The sequence below is a fragment of the Sorghum bicolor genome, chromosome 7 (assembly GCF_000003195.3).
Source record: "Sorghum bicolor cultivar BTx623 chromosome 7, Sorghum_bicolor_NCBIv3, whole genome shotgun sequence".
Taxonomy (NCBI): domain Eukaryota; kingdom Viridiplantae; phylum Streptophyta; class Magnoliopsida; order Poales; family Poaceae; genus Sorghum; species Sorghum bicolor.
In genome coordinates, this window is record NC_012876.2 from 56,614,224 (window position 1) to 56,637,584 (window position 23,361).

Genomic DNA, 23,361 nt, shown 5'->3' on the forward strand with positions numbered 1-23,361 from the left:
GGATTAATTTCCTAAAGTTTGCAATTTAGATTTTGCAAATTATCAAGTTCAGTAAGTGGAGCCCACTTATATGGACATAATAGGTAATTATAAGTATTTTGTATTTGTTTATCTCTTAATTGAAAGGCAGAGGTCCTTCCATTGCGTTAAAAGATGCATTTTGTGAAAAACTAGAAAGAATTTCTATATTAAAAATTTGAATACACTTAATGAATCATTCTAAAGCAATGCTTTGGTGCAATGTTCCTATATACATTCATTCTTGTTTCTTGATGTAGCTCGATTGACTCAAAATGTAAAGCACTATGAATTGTTTCTCGTGCCGACTCTTGCTTTGTAAGAAAGAAATGAGGTTAACGAAATGCTATTTGTAGTACGATTCTTGCTTTGTGAGAAAGAAATGAGGTTAATGAAATTCTGTTTATAGTACGGAACACCGACTGGGATGCTACAAGCTCATATTTCCTGGGTATCTGATTTTGTTGTATTCCACTGTATTTCTTGTTTTTAATATAATCATTGTAGCTCTTCTGCTTGATTTATGTTAAAATAATATATATACCGATAGGTGGTATGTGAACTAAAAATATATTAAAAGAGACTCATGGTGGATATTAGGTTGACATTACTATGATGTGCTGGTCTATGCTGCAGAAAGTTAATTAGAGTGAAGTTCCGAAGTAAATTATATCTTTAAAAGTGTTTTTCAATTATACCCAACATGCTGTCCCGGGCCTCTCAGTTGTGTCCTGAAGGTCCTAAGATGAAAATCAGTCTCCTTAGCACCTCCAAGAGTCGATCAATCTTGAACTTACTCTCTATTTGAATAAAAATCATTTTCTATATTTTCGTCACTCTTTAATAGCTTTTCTATATCTCGTACGTACTCTAGAGAATCTTTTTTTAACGAGATTCAGTACAACAAATATTATATACACGAGTACATACATATCCCTACGAACTCAAACACGTATACTTTACTTCTATAAGCAACTCTTAAGGACTAAGAACCTATTTGGTTCCTAGCCATGACAGGCGGTGGCGCCGCCGAAGTTTGTGGCGGAGAAATCCTGTGCATAAGGTTTGGAGGAAAATGAGTTGCATACGCTCACCTTCAATTTCCATGGTCAGTCATCAATTGTAGCTAGCATGTTGTGGCTTATAACCAAACATGCCCTAGACCTACAAAATTAGAGATTGCGAAGTCACCATATGCGCCTCTAGCTGACGGACATATCACTAAAAGAATAGCACTGTTACGAACACTTGTGTCACAATCACAAGTCGAAGACTTGAACAAGGGTGAGCAAGTTCCACCCAAGAAACCGAACTAACTGAATTATGCTTAGTTTGTTCTCTATTTCTAGCTAGCGAGAAACTCGAAAAAGAAAAACCAATATTTGAAGATCTAACTGAAAAAATATTGAATGATTTTTTTTACCAAAATCTGTATTCCTGTCGTTCAAAATGATATAAATAGTTCTTGGAGTTGGTCTTGGAGGGAAAAAAATTGAACACTACTTACCTCCCCAAATTACCTTAGGAATTTCCCTTCCTAAAGATATATTCCAAAAGCGGTGAAACAAAAATGATTTCAAAAAAGGCAGTGCGGCTTTAAACAAAACCCAATCGAATCTTGGAAACAGTTCATACATAGCTCACTTAAGGATGGAGACGGTGCTCCAAATGAATACCTATGGTTTTTCTCTAGTGTAACTAAATAAACTAAATAAACAATTCATTTAGTTCATTTAGTTACACTAGAGAAGAACTACGGGTATCCATAAGGGCCATCTCCGTCCTTTAAGCTCACTCTCTGTTGCCATAGACCTTCAGCATGGAAACAAACACGTATCTGCTCTTGTCATTTGTCAACACGGGCAACATGCATGGACATATGTTCCAATGGCCAATGCAAGAAGCAGCAACCCCAGGACAGGATTTGGAAGCTCGCTTGAGTTTGAAGGGTTTGACGTTGACCCGAATCTGCAATCCGATGACATGGAGGGAGACATCACGCGCTCCAAATCGAGATGGAGTTTGCCCTCCCAAAGCAAGGGGATTAATGGTGTTGCCGGGAATTGTGGGGACACCGGAATGGAACAAAACTTTTGGCGGGTATTTTGACTCGCCCGCGCGCACGGGCGAAACCTTGTCCTTCAGCGATTGGAGGCGGCAAGAACTCTCACCGCGTGCAGAATTTTCGCGTCATTGCCTATTGTGATTTAAAAGCGTTTGATCGATCTTGGACGCTCTTGTTTGTGCGGTTTTGCTAGCTAACACAAAGATAAATCGTGCAGGTTATACTAAACTTTTCGCTTTCAGTTTTTGAATGAGTTTACACATTCTGTTTTCAGTTGTTTCCTAGACGGTAAATGTTAAATAGACATCCGCCTACTATTTAGCTATTATATTATTCAAGCAAGACAACCATTTAAACAGGCGAGATGGCAGTCTAAAACCTTGTTTGAATGTTGTCGGATTTATATCTCAATTCATATGGGTTAGTGTGAAACTTAGCTAAAGTGTACTCTAATCCACTCAACATATGCAGATTGATGTGAATCTAATTACATCCAAACAAGGCCTAGCCTAAATGTTAAATTGCAAGGGTTTCTGTACTTTTTCTACAATTTTTAGAAGCAAACTACGCACGGGATAAAATTTGAAAGACATTGGGTGTTTACATTGTGTGAACTACATGATCAGGATTGGCTCACCTATTCAGCATAGCTATCCAGTTCAACATGAAAGTCCTGTACCTGCAGTATTTTAAAAAACGGAACCTTATGGACTATGGAATGAGCAGCCATTGGAAGGAGGACCAGCAATCCAGCATGCGGTTAAGCAAGCTGACTGTTGAAGCAAATTGGACCAGATTTCCACCGTGGCAACTCACCTTCAATAAAATTTAGTGTAACAATCTGTGCTTAGAATAAGAAGGTTCTCCCTTCCAACACTTCGCAGTACGTGGCACACACGCTAGCTAGTCAATAAACATATGGAGAAAGTTACACAGGTCAGGCCGTCACTGTCTGTAGGTAACAGAAAACAATTTCTGAAGAGAAACAACAAGTAGTATGATTCTATGAAACTCTCTCTCTCTCTCTCTCTCTGTGTGTGTGTGTGTGTGTGTGTGTGTGTGTGTGTATTAGGATTATGTCAAATCCAATTCAAAATGCATTCAGTGGGCACAAATTATTTTAGAATCCCAAAGCACAAACTGACAAAAGTGATGCATATATAGAGCTGTATGGGAAGGGATTTTTGGATCCAGATACTGGAGGAATAAATCTTGAAGTTCATGCAGATAAAAGCACTAGTACTTGAGAAGAGTTTCATACTCCTGCCTGGCCCCGTCGAAAATTTGAATGCCAACAAAAAAACTACGGTGTAGTTTCAGTTGTTTTTGTTTACCTGGGGAGGCTCAAACTGGTAGATGAAGCACTGTTGCTTAGTTTAAGGATTGTTTTGACTGCCGTACTTGGGTATTCTAATGTGTGAACCGAAAGGGACGGAGGCAGTCTTATTTCTGCTAGATTGTCTTTATTGAGTCACTAATCCGCCATTAAATAAATATACCATGACAGCTTCAAATAGAGAAGGAAGTAGATACAATTATTTAATCTTCAGAGTGGTGGTCCTCATCTAGTCATTCCAAGCAGCTCTGGCCTTGGTATATATACACATGGTGTGTAATAGATTTGCAAGTGCAATAGTATACAGCTCTCTTGGCTCTTGTCTTCACCTCAGCAGCTTCATCCCTGAAAGCCATTCACAAGATACTACTACACATATAAGTAATACACAGCAGACTTTGTAAGTTTGTAACCAGCAGCAAGCAAGGCTTCAAGCTTCATCGCTTTAGTAGTTTGTAAGATATGGAGGAGAGGAATGACATCAACATGGAGAAGTCAGATGAGATACTCATGCCGGGTTTCCGGTTCCATCCCACCGACGAAGAGCTGGTTAGTTTCTACCTCAAGAGGAAGATCCAGCAAAAGCCTATCTCCATTGAGCTTATCAGGCAGCTGGACATCTACAAGTTTGACCCATGGGATCTCCCAAGTAAGAAGACACCTCCTTCTTCAGAACTTCTACTACTTAGACCTTTCTGTGGATGAATGTCTTGGAGTTCTATGAAATCTAAACATTTTCATTGTTCTTGTTCATCTACAGAGCTTGCGAGCACCGGTGAGAAGGAGTGGTACTTCTACTGCCCAAGGGATCGGAAATACCGCAACAGTGTAAGGCCGAACAGAGTCACGGCAGCCGGTTTCTGGAAGGCCACAGGGACAGACAGGCCAATCTACTCATCTGAGGGCACCAAGTGCATAGGCCTGAAGAAGTCCCTTGTGTTCTACAAAGGGAGAGCTGCAAGAGGGATGAAAACTGACTGGATGATGCATGAGTTTAGGCTCCCTTCGCTCACCGATCCCTCGCTCCCCAAGCGCCCGATCGACAAGACCATTCCACTCAATGTAAGTATTGGCAATCCATATTGCACAGTTCAAGAGCTAAATTCAAATGTTATTTTGGCAAGTTCTGAATGAAGTCCTTTTCTGCGCCACAAACAACAGGACTCCTGGACTATCTGTAGGATCTTCAAGAAAACCAGTTCCATGGCGCAACGAGCGCTGTCCCATACCTGGGGGCCTCCACTGCCTGGGGCAACAGAGGCAGACATGTTCACCGCGTTGCAGTCAGTGCAAGCTTCAGAATTTGCTCTTGAGAGCTCACTGCAAGTTGCACCGCTTGCACCTGCAGGCCAGTTCACCAGCAGGCATGGTCAGCACCACCACCAGCAGAAGGGTAACAACAACCCATCTCTGGACGGCTCCTCATGCAAGCTCATCAACTTCAACAACAGCAGCCCATCCGAGGAACACCATAACTTCCCAATCACCTTCCCTTTCGAAGTGCAAGAGGCACCGCAGAAGGCTGCAGCTGCGGCGGCGCCAATCTTCTTCGGCGCGCATCCTGCTCATCACCTCAGTGGATTCGTGGTCGATTCTTCTGCCGATGTCAATGGCGGCGGCATCGGTGGCAGGAGTCAGGACTCCTCGTCCACCAGGAAGCCTAGCAATGGCTTCAGCACTAACAGCAGTGACTGGGGGGAAACTGCAGGGAGAATCAACTTCCCTTTTGATCTGGGTGCAGATTCTTCAGAGGAGTGGAGATGCAACATACCCTGGGAGTCCTTCCTGACTAGCCCAGCTGCTCTCCAGACTGAGCTGCCACACTAGGGCAGCCGCAGTTAGCAATTGCATTGCACATTTGCACTACGGGGAGTGTGAGGTACTATCTCATAGGTTACATGTACAGACTACAGCTGCTGTGAGTGTGTGAGTTTCCTTCATCTGTTAGCATTTCTGTTAGCCGCAGAGACATATATTTTTGTTCAGTTTTGGTTAGGAAGTGCCATGTATATACTACGAGCTATAGCATTGTTAACAGCAAAGCTAACAGAGAGAAGGAAATCTTGTGTTGTACATACACTATTGAGTTCTTCAGTGTCATATCATAAGATAAATATTGCACTTTCAGTGCGAAAATGCTGCAAGTTTGAATACTTCATTACATCAACATACCAATACCTATCATCGTCTACGGTGGTCTTACGCTACGTACCCTATGAAAATGTGAGTTCGTCCAGGCTGAGCTGCCACACTGGGGCAGTTTGCATTAAACTACAGTACACAGAGAGGGAGAGATACTTCGCTGGACTGGCATCTCCCATTAAACTTCAACCAATGAAGCAAATACACACTCCGTTAGCATTTCTGATAGCCGCAGAGACAATTTTATTCAGGCCTCGTTTAGTTCCGAAAAAATTTCGGATTTCGGTATTATATTTTCGTTTTTATTTGACAAATATTATCCAATCATGGACTAACTAGGCTCAAAAGATTCATCTCGTGATTTCCAGTTAAACTGTGTGATTAGTTTTTGTCTATATTTAATGTTTCATGCATGTGCCGCAAGATTCGATGTGACAGGGAATCTTAAAAACTTTTTGGATTTCGGGGTGAACTACCTCAGTTATATTCAGTTTTGGCTAGGGGTGATGTACACAGCCTGAATAATATTGCACTTTCAATGTGAAAATTGTAGGCCTGTTTGAGTATTTATGACTTATGATTATGACATATTAACGTGATGCCTTATAGTGAATCTTTGCATAGATATACAGCGCCACACTGCTAAATATACACACCTCCGTTATGCCTTAGTGAATCTTTGCATAGATATTCCATCGTGTATAAACACCAGGAAGGAAAGAAAATGGTTTGGACAGTGCATAATTGATCAAACAATCAAATGGTGATTAAGAATTTTGTTTATACCAGCAATACAACAAGGGTCAATGGTTGTGCAAGAAATAGAATGGAAATGAAGAGCAACAAGAAGCAACATGGACGAAAAAGTTGCTACAAGCCACAAGGTATTCGACAAGCTGATCTTACCCAGATATGGTCTGAATTCATAACAAAGCAACTTGGGGAACAGATGTCCCAATATTCCAACAATTCAAAGGTGAAAGGGATATTCCAGTGTCCAGACTCTCTAAACTCAACACTTCAACAGGTATGTCTCACATGCTAAATGCTCAACACAAGGCAACTAGATTTTCCATCCACCAAAAATACTTTTCGCAGTGTACAAAACAGTGCTAGGCTTCCATTCCTGGAGCTCTATTTTGCAGCTGTCTTGTCCTTGGTTTTCTGTATTTTCAGGACCTTCTTGACAATCTTCTGTTCCTCAACCAAGAAAGCACGGATGATTCTGCATAGAGAGAGTAGTTGTAACTTATAAGACTACAAGATGACAGATCCTGGGGCTTCCATTTCAAAATATATCCACCTTTATTTACCCACCTCTCCCTAACAGCAATTCCAGAGAGTACTCCACCATATGGACGGTTCACAGTCCTGCGGTTCCTAGACAACCTGGACCTTTTGTACTCAGCAGGCCTTAAGTGGGGGATCTGGAGATATAGGAATAATACCATTAGATATTAGGTGGAAAATTCACATTGAATAGCACATGAATACATAGTTCCGGTGACTCTTAGGACCTGTTCCCATAGGGAAATTAGCAGATCATGAAGTAAATGATGAATTATGGAGAAATATTATGCCATGGAAACAACCAAATAAATAGTGCAAGCATATATTAAACAAATTAAAACATAGGGTGATAGAACCCACCAATTGAAACTTCAATCTCAAAAAAAGAAGAAGAAGGCCTATGAAGTGATTTGATGAAACTAACATGACAATAGTGCATTCAATCAACAGGGAAAACTGGGGAAATCAACTTAGCTTATTTGGCTTCAGTGCTAACATCTGAACATAAATGTTTGTTTGGCAAAATGTTGATACAACCACACCATTTCATCAGATACAACACATGATAGTATGAACACACAAGATCATATCTAAATAAACAAATACAACGTATGATAGTATGAACACAGCAATTTGCTCCAAGAAAGTTTGACTAGGGTCAGCCAACTTGGGAAGGTGATTTATGTTCCTCACAATTCAAGTCATATCTCAGCAGGGTTTAAAAAATAACATGCACATTCTCCTAACTTATACCATTTTAACGCAGAGTCTCACCTAAGAATTAACATATACACAAAATGATGAATCTGAAGCAAGCAGCAGAAAAGATTACTCGACAGATCTATAATCTGTCACTCTGAATCAAGTATGAGCAAGAACACTAGTTGAAATAACATGCCAGTAACAATTAACAAGTAGCATGTTTTCCCCAAATGTAAGGAATAGGTTGTAACTATTTTGCCAGGTACTTTAATTCCATAACACACTGCCATTTACAAAGGAAAAGGTTTAGACTAGAGCTAGATATTTGCTTGGGAACCTCCCAGGAAACCAGCTGCCCAGGCAGGGATCCTGACCCCAGACAGTCGAAATCGACACCTGGGGTTGCAGCTCCTACCAGGCAAGGTTGCCCTGCAGGCCAACCAAACAACCCCATTTAACTACAGACATCGCCCAATAGACCTATACAAGGTCAAAGTGGCAGCAAATTGCCCGTGCCACAGAAATTCATATACCATCGCAGGACAAAATTGTAAACCACGCAAGCAACCAATTAAAATCTACAAATTCACCACAATTACTTCAATATTGATACAGTACAAACATAGCTACCAGTTCCCCACCGTAGTACCAAAGACCAATGCATCACACCGAGCAGAGTAGAGGTGGGTAACAATGAATCACTCACCCCCTGGATCTTCTTCCCGGTGACGGGGCACTTGGGCCCGCTCGCCCTCTTCTTCGTGTACTGGTACACAAGCTTCCCACCTGCAAGAATCCAGCAAACCCATCAAATCAATACAACCAAGAACACAACACAGATCAAGAAACCACGGACTCCTCCCAGATCGAGCAGGAATGAACAGATAGAGGGCGAACCAGGGGTCTTGACGACCCGGGTCTGGTTGGACTTGGTCGCGTAGCTGTGACGCTTCCGGTAGGTGAGGCGCTGCACCATCTCGCCGCCGCCGCCGATAAAACCCTAGTGAGGCTGCGTGCGTGGGTTGGGGAAGGAAGGGAGGGCGATAGGGGTATAAATGGTTGGCCCGGGAGGCGACGGGGAGCGGACGGCTGGGATTGATTGGATTGGTCTGGCGGGCGGCGGCTGCCCGGATTGGGCTTTCGTCCGGTCGACTCGTCGCGACAGCTTTGTTGGGCTTCGTGGACCGTCGTCTTGTGTTTAAGATGGGAAATGGGCTGAGTTTTAGTCATCCAGACAATTGTCCACTTGGGCAGCACTACTACGTTATGCTGCTCTGCTAGGCCTACTCGCCAAAAAAAAAAAGGCTTTTAGTTAGTTTTTTTAAAAAAAAGGCTTTTGAGTTGTTATAACAGGCTTCACAGCCCATACTGTATATAGGGTAAGTGGGTAAGGCCAGCCAATCTATGGTCGACCAATAGCTTATAGGATAATTAATAGGGTGTTGCTAGAGTGTGCGAATTTGGAAGTTCAGCACGCACACCTCGCGCAGCAGTTGTTAGTGGCCAAAAAATACATAAGAACTCTTTTTCCCTAACTGGCGCCCTTACCACACCCGCCGTCATCGCCCCACCGTGACAAGTTAGGGTTTCATTGAAGCTCCACGGCCACGGCCACGGCCACAACCAAGGAGCTATGGCGAAACCCTACATCTCTTGTGGCACCACCTTCTTCCCCTCTCCCCCTCCCCGTAGCCAACTCCTCTAAATCGTTCGTCGGCTATCTCCACTACCTGGTTGGCCTTCCTCCACTAGCTGACCCCTTTTATACCCACCTAAGTTGGAAAAAAATAAGAGGAGAGCTCACTGAAACCCTAGAAAATAGATCCAGGAGGAGGAGAGGGGAGAGAGTAGGAGGCCTAACTGGCATAAATCTATCGTCGCCGCCATCGGATCCACCACCGTCGCTGCTGCCGCATCCGCCATGGTCGTGCGCGGGGAGGTGGTGGGTTGCGAGGGCAGGGAGGTGCTCGCCAGAGAGAGAGAGAGAGAGAGAGAGAGAGCGAGAGATAGGTGTGCGGGGAGGTAGGTGGGTGGGATGTGCGCCGTGCAGATAGGGTGTGCAGATTATAGTACCAAACCATTCGTGTTTTCTTTTTATCTTTTCTGCAATTATTATTATTTGTACTAGTTTCTGGTAGTAAATACATATTTATGATTGTATTATTATAACTCGCAATGATAATAAGTTATCATTTTGAATGAATATCAAGCGCAGGACGCAGATCATGTGCGCATATCTTTGAGTTAATATGGAGATTTGCCAAGTCAAATTTAGAAAGTTCATATATGAAAGTGGTGGGCGGCTATATTTTCCCTTTTTTTTTTGTCAAAAACAGATTAGGGAGTTTCCTTAGAGCTCTCAGAAATGTTGTAATTTTAAAAAAAACTTACATATTTTTTCATACACGGTCACTAAAAGCTTGCATATTTTTATACACAATCATGAGAATAAATGTTATTTTTATGTTAATGAATAAATGACAAACCACTAGTTGGACTAGAAACTAACAAGGCTTGATATGTTCCATGTTTGTTCAGGCTTCGGCTATATATTAGTCGATGTAAAGACTAGGATATTAATATATTTCCTTTTCTAAAATATTTGTTCCGGCTTTCCGCTGTTCTATTTCGTGGACATGACAATATATACCAACAGATACGGCTAGCGCCTGCGACATGTGGTGGTTTTGCTTTTTTAGGCCTTGTTTAGTTCACACAAAAAAAACAAAAACATTTCAAGATTATTCATCACATTAAATCTTGCGGCACATGCATGAAGTACTAAATGTAGATAAAAATAAAAACTAATTGTATAGTTTACCTGTAAATTGCGATATGAATCTATTAAATCTAGTTAGTCTTTAACTGAACAATAATTATTAAATAAAAGGAAAAATACTACAGTTTTCAAAACCAAAAAAGTTTCGAAACTAAACACGGCCTTAGTTTATATATCGGGTGAAGTTGCTGTCATCTAGTCTTTTGGTTCACCGCCAAACTGAGTTGCTGTCATCTAGTCTTGGTACTACACGTTTGTGTTGTTCCGCAGAGATGGCAAAGAGGGACAATTAACGGAGTCAAACTCAAACACCCGTACGTGCGGCTAGTGATCAGCCCCGTCGTGTTCTAGGAGTACATTGCTTTCGCTTCCGGCGCCGGCGCACCAAATTCTCCGCAGTTGAAGATCGAGACGGTTACAGCTCCTGCCACTGCCCGCAGTCCCGCTCGCGACGACTGGCCTGCTTGCCGCAGCTGCTCGCGGCGCCCACGACGGTGACCATGACCATGACCATGGTCGTCGTGCGCCGGTCCGCGTGGATCGGCGGCGGCGGCGCGGGTACGGTCGATCAGTCACCAGTCTCATTCCCACACCAAGCTAGGTCGCCAAGCCGCCCGCCGCAATAACCCCTGATGGGAGCCGCCTAGCTAGCTAGCGCATGCGCACGCGCACGCCGGCCGGCACGCGCGGCGCCCGTGCCGACTCTGCCGATCGAGAACACATGACCGCGTGAGAGGGGAAGAGGCACCAGCCGGTTTGCGAATGCGCAGGCGCACAGGCCACAGCTGCAGTGTGTATGCCCGTCGTCCATGCCATATTCAATGCCGCTACCCTACGACGAGATGGGCGATATATATACGGGTATGATGATCCGTGCATGCTGCTGGACCGTGGTGGACAAGCACTTGGGTCTTGTTTAGTTTAGAAAAGTGAAAAGTTTTCGGTACTGTAGCACTTTCGTTTGTTTGTGACAAATATTATTCAATCATGGACTAACTAGAATCAAAAGATTCGTCTTGTGATTTACAGATAAACTGTGTAATTAGTTTTTGTTTTTGTCTATATTTAATGTTTCATGCATGTGTCATAAGATTCGATGTGACGGAGAATCTTGAAAACTTTTTGGTTTTTAGGGTGAACTAAACAAGACGTTGATTGTGCGAAAAGGAGTGTACGCCTAATACATTCCTGTTGTTATGTTGGACCCTGCTGCTGCTTGATTTGATTAGCAGCACGTACGTATATTATATATATATATATATATATATATATATCGGTAGCGCTATTCTACCCCCTAGGCCGCAAGTCAAATTTGAGCAGAAAAAATGCTGAGCAATACTGAACAACGTTCAGTATCATACAGTCGTACACCCAGGACCGCGAAATACTGAATAATACAGAAACACGGGTACTGAACAATACTGAATTTTGTTTAGTATAACACTTTGGTGTATAATAGTATTCTACACCTAGAGTGTAGAATAGCACTTTTATATATATATATATATATATATATATATATATATATATGACCGTTTGCCGGCCGGCCGCACGTCAAGCATTGACGCCATGGCGCGCGCGCGCGCGAGAGAGAGAATTCATGGCTGCCCGTGTCTGCGCGGCTCATTGACGAGATGACGACGCCGTTTTGACGATGCCGATGGGGTACCTACATAGCCGTACCCGTACGTCCCTGTCGACCTCTGTTGAGCCCAGGCACCAAGAGCTGCAGGCTGCAGGCAGGAAGCCGCGCGGCGTGGGGTTAGTTGGAACGCGAGTGCGCAACCTCCACCTCCACCTCCCCACGCCGCGAGATGTCGCGGTTTTTTTTTGTCTTCCTTTTTCTTCTTTCTATCACCAAGAACGAAAAAGAGTGATCTAAACAAAGAAGAAATCAAAGAAAATTATTTTATGACAGCAACATTATCTCCGCCTTGATGAAAAATAAAACCAATCCGTATTCTCGTTCTAGCAAATGGAACCATCGTCACTGCCTGTCTAGGTTCTTCATATGAGACCAACTCCATTTTCGTTCAAGCAAATGGAAATAAAGATGATGATTGTTTTAGACCTGAGGTCAAAAGAAAGATACAAGATGTAGCTAAAGGTAACAGAAATCTTCACCAAAAGGAGATGGCTCGCCTTATCATCCAATGTGTCTAATTAAGGTTATTTTTTTTTGGCACGGTTTCACTTCAATAGTAAAGTCGTTTTTTGGAACTTCAACAATATGAACAGCTCCATCGGTGGAGTTAGAGCCGTTTTGATAAATTGTTTAGCAAAACAACTCCATATATATAGAGTTTTTTTAAAATATGCTCTCATAGAACATCATGTAGGATGAGATGAAGCCACTATATTTGGCTCCATCCCACCACGAAACACGATTTAAGGGGCTTTTTGGATGAAGCCGTTTGTGTTTACCTTGTTTGGCACAAAACAACTCCAAACAGCTTCTGAAGCCGGTGGAGAAGCCTTGTCAAATGGGGCCTAAACATCGGAGACCGCCATACCGGCTACCCTATTACAGATAGATTGCACAAACTGAGAGTCACATTAAGGCGACTTCGATTTATAGTTAGTGACTAAGATTGATCCTATCTTCCATTGTGCATCTTACAATAGCTTTGTAGTAATTCCCAACATCATGTCCATGCCTTCGATCATCATCTTGCGCACGTTTTCTAGATACAAACCTGTCCAATAGTGCATAATTGCACAAGCATAACATACTATTCTATTTTCAGACGGATGTTTCATCACTTTGCTTTCGAAACAAGTCTTGTTTCTTGTTTTCCAAATTGCCTAACAGATTGCAGCCACCCAAACACATGAACCATGTTTGGCTGTGGGAACCATTCCTTTAATTTATCCAATTCCCTACTTGATTAAGGTGATGACAAGGTCTACCGATGACTCCAAGACTATATACGCCACAACTGATTAAACATCCTTGGCGATATGACACAAGAACAGAGATGGGATGTAGTTTCATCTTGGCCACAAAAATAGCTTGTGGGATGGCCCTCCAATTTTCTTTTGATAAGGTCCTCTTTAGTCAAAATGGCATTATTTTCTTTCTAGTTTTCAACCATTGTTAGATTTCTCCTTTCTCTAATCTTTCTAGTTAACCATTTGTCGCGGAGCGAGAGTTATAAAAGTGCGAGTCAGCTGGATCCTGAATGTGCAATGTTCACTAAAATGTCATTCTCATGCGACAAAACTTGACACTTCCGTATGTAAAGTAGCCATTTTAAGAAGAAAACATGGTTGAATGTAAACATGCCTAAACACATTTATTAAAAATGGAGAGTGTATGGTTAATTAACTAATCAAAAAAAAAATTATGGGTCTGCATATCAAGGATCATTAATCCATCTTGTATAGTTTAACCAAATTGTAGAACTAAGGCCGGTCTCAATGGCCCGTTTCAATGCACCGTTTACAAAACAAATCTGTTGACAGAGCATCAATGAAACGAACAATAAAACAACCTCCACAATGCATGAGTTTCACCTTGATGTTTCCTAAGCTGGGCAAAGCATTTAATTACTGCAAAATGATTGGATCACATGCAAGATGATGAAACGATTTAGTCCTTAGTGGGGATTTCATCCTGTTTCACCGCATGGGAAACAACGGAGTTTTCCTTCTCTCTCCTCTTCGTTTCATGCAAAAAGTGCAGTTTTGCTGACATGGCGCTCTAATAAATGTGCATGACATCCTGATGAAACCCCCACTGAGACTGGCCTAAGAAAAACAACCATGAGTTGTGTCAAAATTTAATAAGAATGCCCCCACTAATAAAAATGGAAAATAAAAGTGCATGATAATAATGAGTAAAGTTTATAATACTCTCGACATTTATTTTGATGGGCCAGCTATGGACCTACACTAAGCCCATACTTAGGTGTCCTTGTCCATTTTCTACTCTCCAAACCATTAGCTATCACGGCACTTGTCGCTCCCACTATTTGAGTGGGTGAGTTAACCAACTTGTTTGAAGATGCTTGTATATACCAGAAAAAACTATTAACACAACTGTCCTAAAACATAAGAAATTTAAGTTTGTCCTAAACTAAGGCCTTGTTTAGTTCCCAAAAAGTGCCAAAAAATTTCAAGATTCACCGTCACATCAAATCTTACAGCGCATGCATGGAGCATTAAATATAAACAAAAATAAAAACTAATTGCACAGTTTACCTGTAATTTGAGAGATGAATCTTATGAGTCTAGTTACTCCATGATTGGACAATATTTGTCAAATACAAACGAAAATGCTACAGTAACACTTTCCAAAAATTTTTAGCAACTAAACAAGGCCTAAATAAGTTCGACCAAGTTTATATACGATGAGAACAATTACATCCCTTTAAGATTTTTTTTAATATATTTTACACTTTTGATGTGGTAGAGGTTAATATTCTTATCTACAAATTCTTTGTTAAACTTATAGAACTCATTATATTTCGGTGCACGCTAAGTAATGAACTAGCATTAAAAGTCAATACTTCGATTGTACTTTTGACTTCTGGAGTTAATTTGCAGCTAGATTTACGAAAACATCCACATTAAACCAAATAGAAATTTGTAAATAAATTTATCTTTGGGGGGGGGGGGGGGCGGGGGGTCAATGAGGAATCATTATACCGATTCTAAATACAAAAATCTATACAAAGACAATAGGAAAACCCTTATTACCAGAGAAAAACAAATGCACTTGTCCAGCGGTTTCCAATTTTATATCTCACTTTGTCAGTTCTACATATGTCATCCTAATCCAATAATGTTTGTTACAATTTAGTAATAATCAAAAAGAAATATTTATTGATAGTTTTTGTAAATAATGTGGAAATATCTTGCCTGCACCCTAGCAGCGCACAATAAAAGTACTTCCACCTAATTTTCAGAGATTTGAAAGTTTAACTGCACAGGTCGCATAAGTTGACCTACTAATCCTAGCGGCAACTGAAACTGCCTGAAAAGCATTTGAGGAATTGAAGAAACATGTCATAGTCCAGAATTCCACTCCATAAAACGCTGTACTGGACTTATAGTGATAGCTAGACTTGGATTTGTGCACCGAATCGTCCGTACAGTCTTTGTTCGACCCATTTGCACTGTTCCCTCTTTATGTCGATACTGTACGGCATAGTGCTTTAGTAGCGATTGATACTGGCCTGTACCTTCCACGATATCACGTGTTTGTTGTTGTGTACCGTAGCAAACTCCAGTGTACAATTGTACTATATATGAGTGATGTCCTCGTGAGCTGTCCGATCGAATGCGCGCGGCCGGACGGCGTCCTCTGATCGACAATGGCAGCGGCGCCGATCGCGCGGCGCATGGTTATGTTGCGTATGGACGGTGTCACTGCTGGACTCAGGTTCTTTACCGAGTTGCCTAAGGCATTTGACAAAAGCCGAGTGCTGCGCTCGATAAAGAATATTTGAAAAAAATTGATCGGCAAATCTTTCGCCAAGTGCCACCCCAACACTTAGAAAAAAAACACAACCTAGATCTTCTCGGCTGTTACCTGGTGCTTTGCCGAGTGGCATATGACCAGACACTCGGCAAAGAGTTTTTATAATTTATTTAAAAAAAATCTTTTGTCGAGTGTCCACTGACATAGCACTCGGCAAAAATTTTTTATATTGTTTTAGAAAATCCTTTGCCGAGTATCTACTGATAAGACACTCGACAAAGATTTATTTTTTAGTTGTACTCTTTGTCAAGTGCCCCGACCACAGCACTTGGCAAAGCTATTTTTTTAAAAAATATCGTTGCCGAGTGCTCCAGTCCCTAGCACTCGACAAAGCTAGGAAACTGAGATCTGGGACCTCAGTTTTCCATCTTTGCCAAATGCTATGCCCATTGCACTCGGCAAATGACTTCTTTGTTGAGTGCAACACTCGGTAAAGTGACCCAAAATTGTTTTTTTGTTTATTTTTTTACATTTCACCTTGACAAACAGATAATATCACATATATATATCACATTCATCACATATTTGTCACATCGATCACAGATATCACATCCATCATAATATATATCATATATATAACAATCATATATATAACAATAAGTTGTCAAGTACATCGAAACAAATTCACAACTCTATCATAGTTACAAAAATCCACAAAGTGCTTTACAAACTTATCACAGGTCCGTCACCAAGTGAGAAAAAAATACAAATATAAATGTAGGAATAACTATCATTCCCGAGCTGGCCACTGAGACTGTGGTGAAGGTAAACCTTGATCACCTGTAGGTCCATGAGCTGGATTATTGGAACCCATCGATTAAGGCTGCACAAAAAAGATATTACGGGCCTATTTGACGGGGCTTCTCTGCGGCTTTGGCTCTAGCTCCTCTCTACCAAACGTTTATCTAGAGAAACTGTTTTTAAGTAAAATAACAGAGAAACCGGAACCGGATCCGTTTTGGTGAAGCTACAAAGTATGGCTTCTCTAAAACGGCTCTGGAGTAGTGTGAAAAATCAGAAGCAGAGGCAGATGTGAAGCGAACAACCTAGGTGACAAAGAGAAACCCATATGCTGGCCAAGACCTTGTAGAAACTGTGTAACGCCTGGGCCTTCTACTGGGCCCGCTCAGCCTGCAGCTAGAGAGCCATCCTCTACTACTCAGTCTCCAGCTCCTGACCTTGGCCTTGTTTAGTTCATCCCAAAAAACAAAAAGTTTTCAAGATTCTCCGTCACATCGAATCTTGTAGTACATGCATGAAGCATTAAATATAGACGAAAGCAAAAACTAATTACACAGTTTAACTGGAAATCGCGAGACGAATCTTTTGATCCTAGTTAGTCCATAATTGAATAATATTTGTCATAAACAAACGAAAGTGCTATAGTATCGAAATCCAAAATCTTTTCGGAACTAAACAAGGCCCTTGTCTTATTTCATCTTCGAGCAGAGTCTATAATATTTGATTGCAGAGCGTGCTGCCATCGTGACACGTGCCGACGACTCCACGGCTTGCCAGACACACAAAATCCATTGCTGCGCACGTGGCAACGCAGCGTGCCAGTTAGGCTTGGCAAAATTTTTGGATTTTGGTTACCGTAATACTTTCGATTGTACTCCCACCATCCCAAATTGTAAGTCATTCCAAGAATCTTGGAGAGTCAAACTTTTCTAAGTTTGACCAAATTTATATTATAAAATAATAATTATTATGGTACTAACTAAGTATCATTAGATTCTTTCTTAATTATATTTTCATAATATACTCACTTTACGTTACAAATCTTAGTATTTTTCTTTATAATTTTGGTCAAACGTGAAAATGTTTTGACTCTCCAAGATTCTTGGAATGACTTACAATTTGGGATGGAGGGAGTATTTGGTAATTATTGTCTAATCATACACTAACTAGACTTAAAAGATTCGTCTAGCAAATTACAGATAAACTATATAATTAATTTTTATTTTCATCTATATACGTATGACTCAAGATTCAATGTGATCAAAAATCTTGAAATTTTTTACGAACTAAACAATGCCTTACCGGACAAATCAATCGCGAGTTTTACGAACTAAACAATGCCTAATCAATCGCGAGCGGCAGCAGCTCGACCAGACAAGGCCCGTCGCGCGGCGGCGCAACGGGAAGGAACCTCGTCGCCGGCGCGCTCGATCGCCGCACGCAAACGTGAGAGATCGATGCATTATCACTTTATTTATCAGTTTTATAATATATATACAGTAGAACTTTTAAACGTGAGCGACTGTTAAACCGTCCTCTCAAATCTCAATGCGGCGGGCACCATAAATCGTGACAGTTCAGACTGGACTACTCTGGTGGACTCTACAAGAGTACAGCGGCATGATCGGTCTTCCACTTCAACTGCTAGCGAACCTTGTCCGGCAGGGTCGCCACCGTACCACCTTCAATGCTGCTCCGGCTAGCTAGGTACTCCTATCACAATATCCATATCCATATAGGTTTATCCTAATTCCATTTTTAAAAATTTCAATCACCGTACCAATACAAAAAAAATGATGTTAACAGATTTATCGGAATATGTACACTTTTATAACGTCTGATTATACATTTTTATTTGAAATAATATAACTCTAAAAATATCGATAGCTCGATGAGACGTTGAAGATCATGTTATTAGGATTTAAAACTTCAAAGTATACTTATATTTGAGGTCCCTGGAAGTAGGCTCATATATAGGTCAATTTTAATAGGATTTTATGAGAGTTTTATAAATATTAAATACGCTTTAAAATTAGCAAATATATTAATATGAATTTAATATTAATAAAGAGAGGTGACCAAAGTTTCATAAAATTAAATAGGTTTGTGTGTAGGTCCATCTATAGTGTCTTCCTCTTCTTACTCTTTCTAGGTTGCGCCGCCACCCATCAAGTCCTGCTCCACCTCTTGGAACTCCTTGACGATACGAGCTCATTCACCGTGCCCGCACCTTCAATTTGTCATATAGGCCCTCCCACATCCTCCAAGCCCACACCTTTATGTGACAAAAGAAAATGAATCGCCATATATAGTTTTGACGGTCCTGAGTTTATGACGCCACAAACCGTTGTGTGTCATATTAGAATACATTATATGACACTAACTTGTCCTGTTACGAGGATTATTGTCATAGAAGAACGGGTTTCTTGTAGTGTAGAAATGGATATACATACAGTAAACAGTTCCTATATCCTAGACTGGACGCAAAAAAAAAAAAAAAACAGTTCATATATCTAAACACATGGACATGCATGGTGTAGTGTAGAAGCATGGCACATTTTCCGCATGACTGCCAACACAACGACGGCGCAAGATGTGCCTAGGTCGACAATACATGGCGCGGAAAGGCACTGGAGTTTAATGGGCAACAGAATGGTGTGCCGTGGAGTGCCCTTATCCATCAGTATGCACGTAGGGGAATGGAGACTATGCCTTCCACGGTTCCATCACTGTGCTATGACAAACAGGACTCTTAATAACCTATTTTTTTTCTCCGTGATCCTAATTTTTTTTCTCCGTGATGGCGACAACTGAGGGGCCTCGATAGGGCATAGAACTTGACATTGAATTATATTTAAGCACCATCGTATCCCGGTAGTTATATTTTGCACTTGGAGTGTTACATTTCTTGTGTGTCCTAGTTACAGGTCCTTGTTGCCCCTCACTGCCACATCAAAGGCCATGCCATGAGGGGCGCTTATATAAACACCACCAATATCCAGGCCTCCCGGGAAAGTGTGAGAGGAAGGGAGAAGCAAGACGATCCAGGCAGAGGGATCAAAAAGGTCCTCCTCGTCCTTTGTGGGTGGCCAAGTTAGCGTCACGCACGCAGGCCGGCCGGTTAGAAGAACGCTGAGGGGAGCGTCGGGGAACCAAGGCATGGGGAGGCCACCGTGCTGCGAGAAGGGTGGGGTGAAGAAGGGGCCATGGACGCCGGAGGAGGACCTCGTGCTCGTCTCCTATGTGCAGGACCACGGCCCCGGGAACTGGCGCGCCGTGCCCACCAGCACCGGTACGACGACGACGACCCTACTCGCTCGAAGTTTGCCTTTATTTGTTTCTTTCTAGACTAGACGATCGATGTCTTCCCTTGAATCGCTTCGGGTGCTGCTCGCTCTTGTTCATGGACCATGGATATATATATAGGGCTGATGCGATGCAGCAAGAGCTGCCGGCTCCGGTGGACCAACTATCTCCGCCCGGGCATCAAGCGCGGCAACTTCAGCGACCAGGAAGAGAAGCTCATCATCCACCTCCAGGCGCTGCTCGGGAACAGGTAATTCCGTTCCGGCCACTTCAAGATCGATCGACTAGCTAGTCCCTTCGTTCGCGCATGCTCCTGGTCCTATCCCCTACGTGATTCCTCAGCGGATCGGAGGCCCTAACGATCGCCTGTGTGTTCTTGCACGATCAGGTGGGCGGCGATCGCGTCGTACATGCCGGAGCGGACAGACAACGACATCAAGAACTACTGGAACACGCACCTCAAGAAAAAGTTCACTAAGACGGGCGGCGGCGGTGGCGCCGAGGCGAAGAGCGGCAGATGCGCCGCGCCCAAGGGGCAGTGGGAGCGGCGGCTGCAGACGGACATCCACACCGCGCGCCAAGCACTCCGGGAGGCACTGTCCCTGGACCCCGACCCCGTGCCTCCGTCCGCCAAGCCGGAGCAAGTGCCGCAACAACCGCCGGCGCCAGCTGCTACCCAGGCCGCCGGCCAGGCGACATACGCTTCCAGCGCCGAGAACATCGCGCGCCTGCTGGAGGGCTGGATGCACCCCGGCGGCGGCTCCGGCGCCGCCGGGAAGGTGTCGTCCGGGTCGAGGTCCTCGGCCTCCTCCGTGTCGGCGTTCTCCGGTGATGAGGGCGCGTCGGCGAGCAACAGCGGCACAGCAGTGCGCATGCCAGAGAGGCCTACCAGGACGAGCAAGGCGGTGGATGATGCGGGCACCGCGGGGCCGGGGCCATCGTTCTCAATGCTGGAGAGCTGGCTGCTCGACGACGGCGTGGGGCATGGCGACACGGGGCTCGTCAGCGTGCCGTTGGGCGACCCGTGCGAGTTCTTTTAGACCTGATCGGAGGGGCCAAATAAGGAGAAACAATATACGTAGAAGTGACTAGGCTGGAAGTAGAAGAAAGAAGCCATGAATTGAATCCCTGCTAACTATGTAATAATAAGTCCATATACTAATCCATGGGTTGTGAATGGAGGATGAATTGAATGTCGATTTCATAGTATAGTAGCAGTAGTAAACCAGTCCTGAAGCAGATGATTAGTTATGATCCATGATTATGTGCATCGCACACAAAAAAATTTGGACATCTGAAGAATAACAATCCCTATAGAATTTATGCATCTTTTTGTTTAGTTTGTTTAGGTTTTTCTAAATAAAAAGGTTATGTGTTAGTTTTGAATCACACATCAATTTAATTATATAAAAGATATATATGTTAAGCAATCTAACATGCCATTTAATAGGGGTATATGTAGAAGGACAATTCTACTGAGAGCCTCATCAGTTTAATCATATGAAAAACCTATGTTGAACAATTTAACATCCTACTACATTAATGGGTTTTAAGGGACACCTGTTGCACCAGTAAAGCGACTCTTATAGGTCTGAAGGAAACTGAATCCATAACCTTTCCACAAAGTTTTGTGCAGGGTGAGGCCTTTCTAATCTCATTGTTTTCTCCTTTTTCTATGAAATGGTTTACCTAATTATTTGGTGATAAATACTTCCCACACCATTTAAATTATGTCCTCTTCGTTGCCGCCATAGCCCTGTTTGTATTTTATAGATTTGAGCATTTGACATTCTAATAGTGTACGTCCCCTGGCAATTATGACATCACCCACCATCCGCACTATTGAGACTAGACTGAAGATCGCAGCAGGTGCGTACCATACTCCTTCCCTCACTCCCTCCATACATGTCTCCATTCCTTCTCCCTCCCTCCCCATATGTATGATCAAGATCCAGTTATGCGGTAGCCCAACCATCGTCACCAGACCGTCCATATGTCGAGCTAGCCCGTCCGCCGCCAGAGGTGATCTATGGATGGATCCATAGCCCATCGGACACATGGAGCGTACCCTGACTGGCTTCGCACTAGATCAACAAATTTCGAGAAGATCATCTTAGGGGTCTTTTAGGAAGGATGGATAGAGATCTCTCGGCCCCTACCCTACAACACCTCACCAATGGACACCACCACGCCTTCCAAGTCTACCTCTATGCCTCTTGCGCTATAGGTGAGGCCGACCTTCTTCCTCTCGTCCAACCCTTCCAATTGGGGGCAGCTCAGTAGGGGATTCAAGCTCCACTGGTGTGCCGATATGATGATGATGACAATTACCTCCTCTATGACAGGGACTCCTCCCCAGACATGTCTCTGGTGACTTCCCCGACTAACTAGTTCCCCTCTATCGGTGCATCAAGTTAGCATTGATGATGGTAGATTCACCTTGGCCCTCACCTTGGCCCTCGCTTAAGTCCATCCTTGTGTGGCCTGATACTAGGGGCCCTCCTATAGAGGGTGTTTGAGGCTGGTCTATAGGTGGGAGGCTGCCCCACTTGCAACACAAGTGTCACCATCAGCACCAGAACTTATTAGATGACACTGTCCGCACAATGACATAGCACACAATTGGTAGTGAAGCCTTCAGTTGTGCCAGTGTCGTGAAAGGCGGAACACCATATAGCCCGACAGATAGAAATGCTTGACCTTGGGGCTCTTACTGAACCAACTAGAGATGAGATTATTAAGTTGTACTTGGCAAGGTACAATGGGGCACCTACACCAAGTGTGACTGCAGACGCCTTAGCTAGTGTGCGAAATGGCTCATCCAAGAATGCAACAACTATGTTGGCTGGAGCAAAAGATGGAGAAGAAAAGCAGCGATACAGATGTAGTTCCTTTTTCTCTTGCTTCTTCTTGTTGCCTCTTTAGTTGTGAGTAATCCCTAACTTTTCACACCTTGGTCACTAATCCTTGATGAGCAAGGCTTCTAGTTGTATCGCCACTAGCTCATGTATTTTCTCCCTACTTAAAGTAACTCCAGCAGAACCCCTACTTGAGCCCCTATAGCTAAATATGAGGGTTCAGATAAAAAATCTAACTCCATTAGGGCCCCTACTATGGACCCCAAATTTGTTGAGGGCACCAAAATTCCCCACCGGACCCCATTCTGGTTGGGCTAACACCTCGGCCCCAATCCGTGCCTCCCTGTTTGCGTGGTGCAGCCATCGACCTGCTCGCTTGTCGCTGCCCCGTCTACCCTCTCCTCCACGACCATGCCTGCCCGCCTGCCTCCCCTCCGGCAAGCGCAACACGAGAGCGGCTCCTCTAAACTCAGCGGCTAGTGCATAGGCCCGACGGCTGACGATGCAGATCCTTTGTGAAAACGACACGAACACAATGACTCCCCCTTCCCAATGGCCGGTGGCGCAGGGCCGCACGGATGCGATTACTCTCCCCTTCCCATTGTTTGGCGGTGTAGGAATGCATCGGACGCGGCGGTT

The 23,361-nt window shown here is 43.2% G+C and overlaps 3 protein-coding genes across 3 annotated transcripts; 2 read left to right on the forward strand and 1 right to left on the reverse strand.

Annotated features, from left to right (window-relative positions):
• On the forward strand, positions 3,882–5,298 carry LOC8077829 (protein FEZ). The gene is made up of 3 exons (XM_002444357.2): positions 3,882–4,068; positions 4,180–4,481; positions 4,581–5,298. The coding sequence occupies exons 1-3, from the start codon at positions 3,882–3,884 to the stop codon at positions 5,244–5,246; spliced, it is 1,155 nt and encodes a 384-aa protein (XP_002444402.1). The 3' UTR covers positions 5,247–5,298.
• On the reverse strand, positions 6,375–8,617 carry LOC8077830 (60S ribosomal protein L34). Its single transcript, XM_002445507.2, has 4 exons — positions 8,451–8,617; positions 8,260–8,339; positions 6,879–6,988; positions 6,375–6,786 (listed from the first exon to the last, which is right to left on the reverse strand). Exons 1-4 carry the CDS (start codon positions 8,527–8,529, stop codon positions 6,696–6,698), a joined length of 360 nt encoding a protein of 119 aa, XP_002445552.1. The 5' UTR covers positions 8,530–8,617; the 3' UTR covers positions 6,375–6,695.
• On the forward strand, positions 19,472–21,063 carry LOC8075673 (myb-related protein 306). Its single transcript, XM_002444358.2, has 3 exons — positions 19,472–19,850; positions 19,985–20,114; positions 20,253–21,063. Exons 1-3 carry the CDS (start codon positions 19,718–19,720, stop codon positions 20,902–20,904), a joined length of 915 nt encoding a protein of 304 aa, XP_002444403.1. The 5' UTR covers positions 19,472–19,717; the 3' UTR covers positions 20,905–21,063.

Coding starts and splice junctions, on each gene's coding strand:
- LOC8077829 (XM_002444357.2), top strand. CDS start 3,882: ATGGAGGAGAGGAATGACATCAACATGGAGAAGTCAGATGAGATACTC. Junction 4,069..4,179: donor TGACCCATGGGATCTCCCAA/GTAAGAAGACAC, acceptor GTTCATCTACAG/AGCTTGCGAGCACCGGTGAG. Junction 4,482..4,580: donor ACAAGACCATTCCACTCAAT/GTAAGTATTGGC, acceptor CACAAACAACAG/GACTCCTGGACTATCTGTAG.
- LOC8077830 (XM_002445507.2), bottom strand. CDS start 8,529: ATGGTGCAGCGCCTCACCTACCGGAAGCGTCACAGCTACGCGACCAAG. Junction 8,340..8,450: donor CCGGGTCGTCAAGACCCCTG/GTTCGCCCTCTA, acceptor GGATTCTTGCAG/GTGGGAAGCTTGTGTACCAG. Junction 6,989..8,259: donor CCGGGAAGAAGATCCAGGGG/GTGAGTGATTCA, acceptor CTATATCTCCAG/ATCCCCCACTTAAGGCCTGC.
- LOC8075673 (XM_002444358.2), top strand. CDS start 19,718: ATGGGGAGGCCACCGTGCTGCGAGAAGGGTGGGGTGAAGAAGGGGCCA. Junction 19,851..19,984: donor CGCCGTGCCCACCAGCACCG/GTACGACGACGA, acceptor ATATATATATAG/GGCTGATGCGATGCAGCAAG. Junction 20,115..20,252: donor CAGGCGCTGCTCGGGAACAG/GTAATTCCGTTC, acceptor TTGCACGATCAG/GTGGGCGGCGATCGCGTCGT.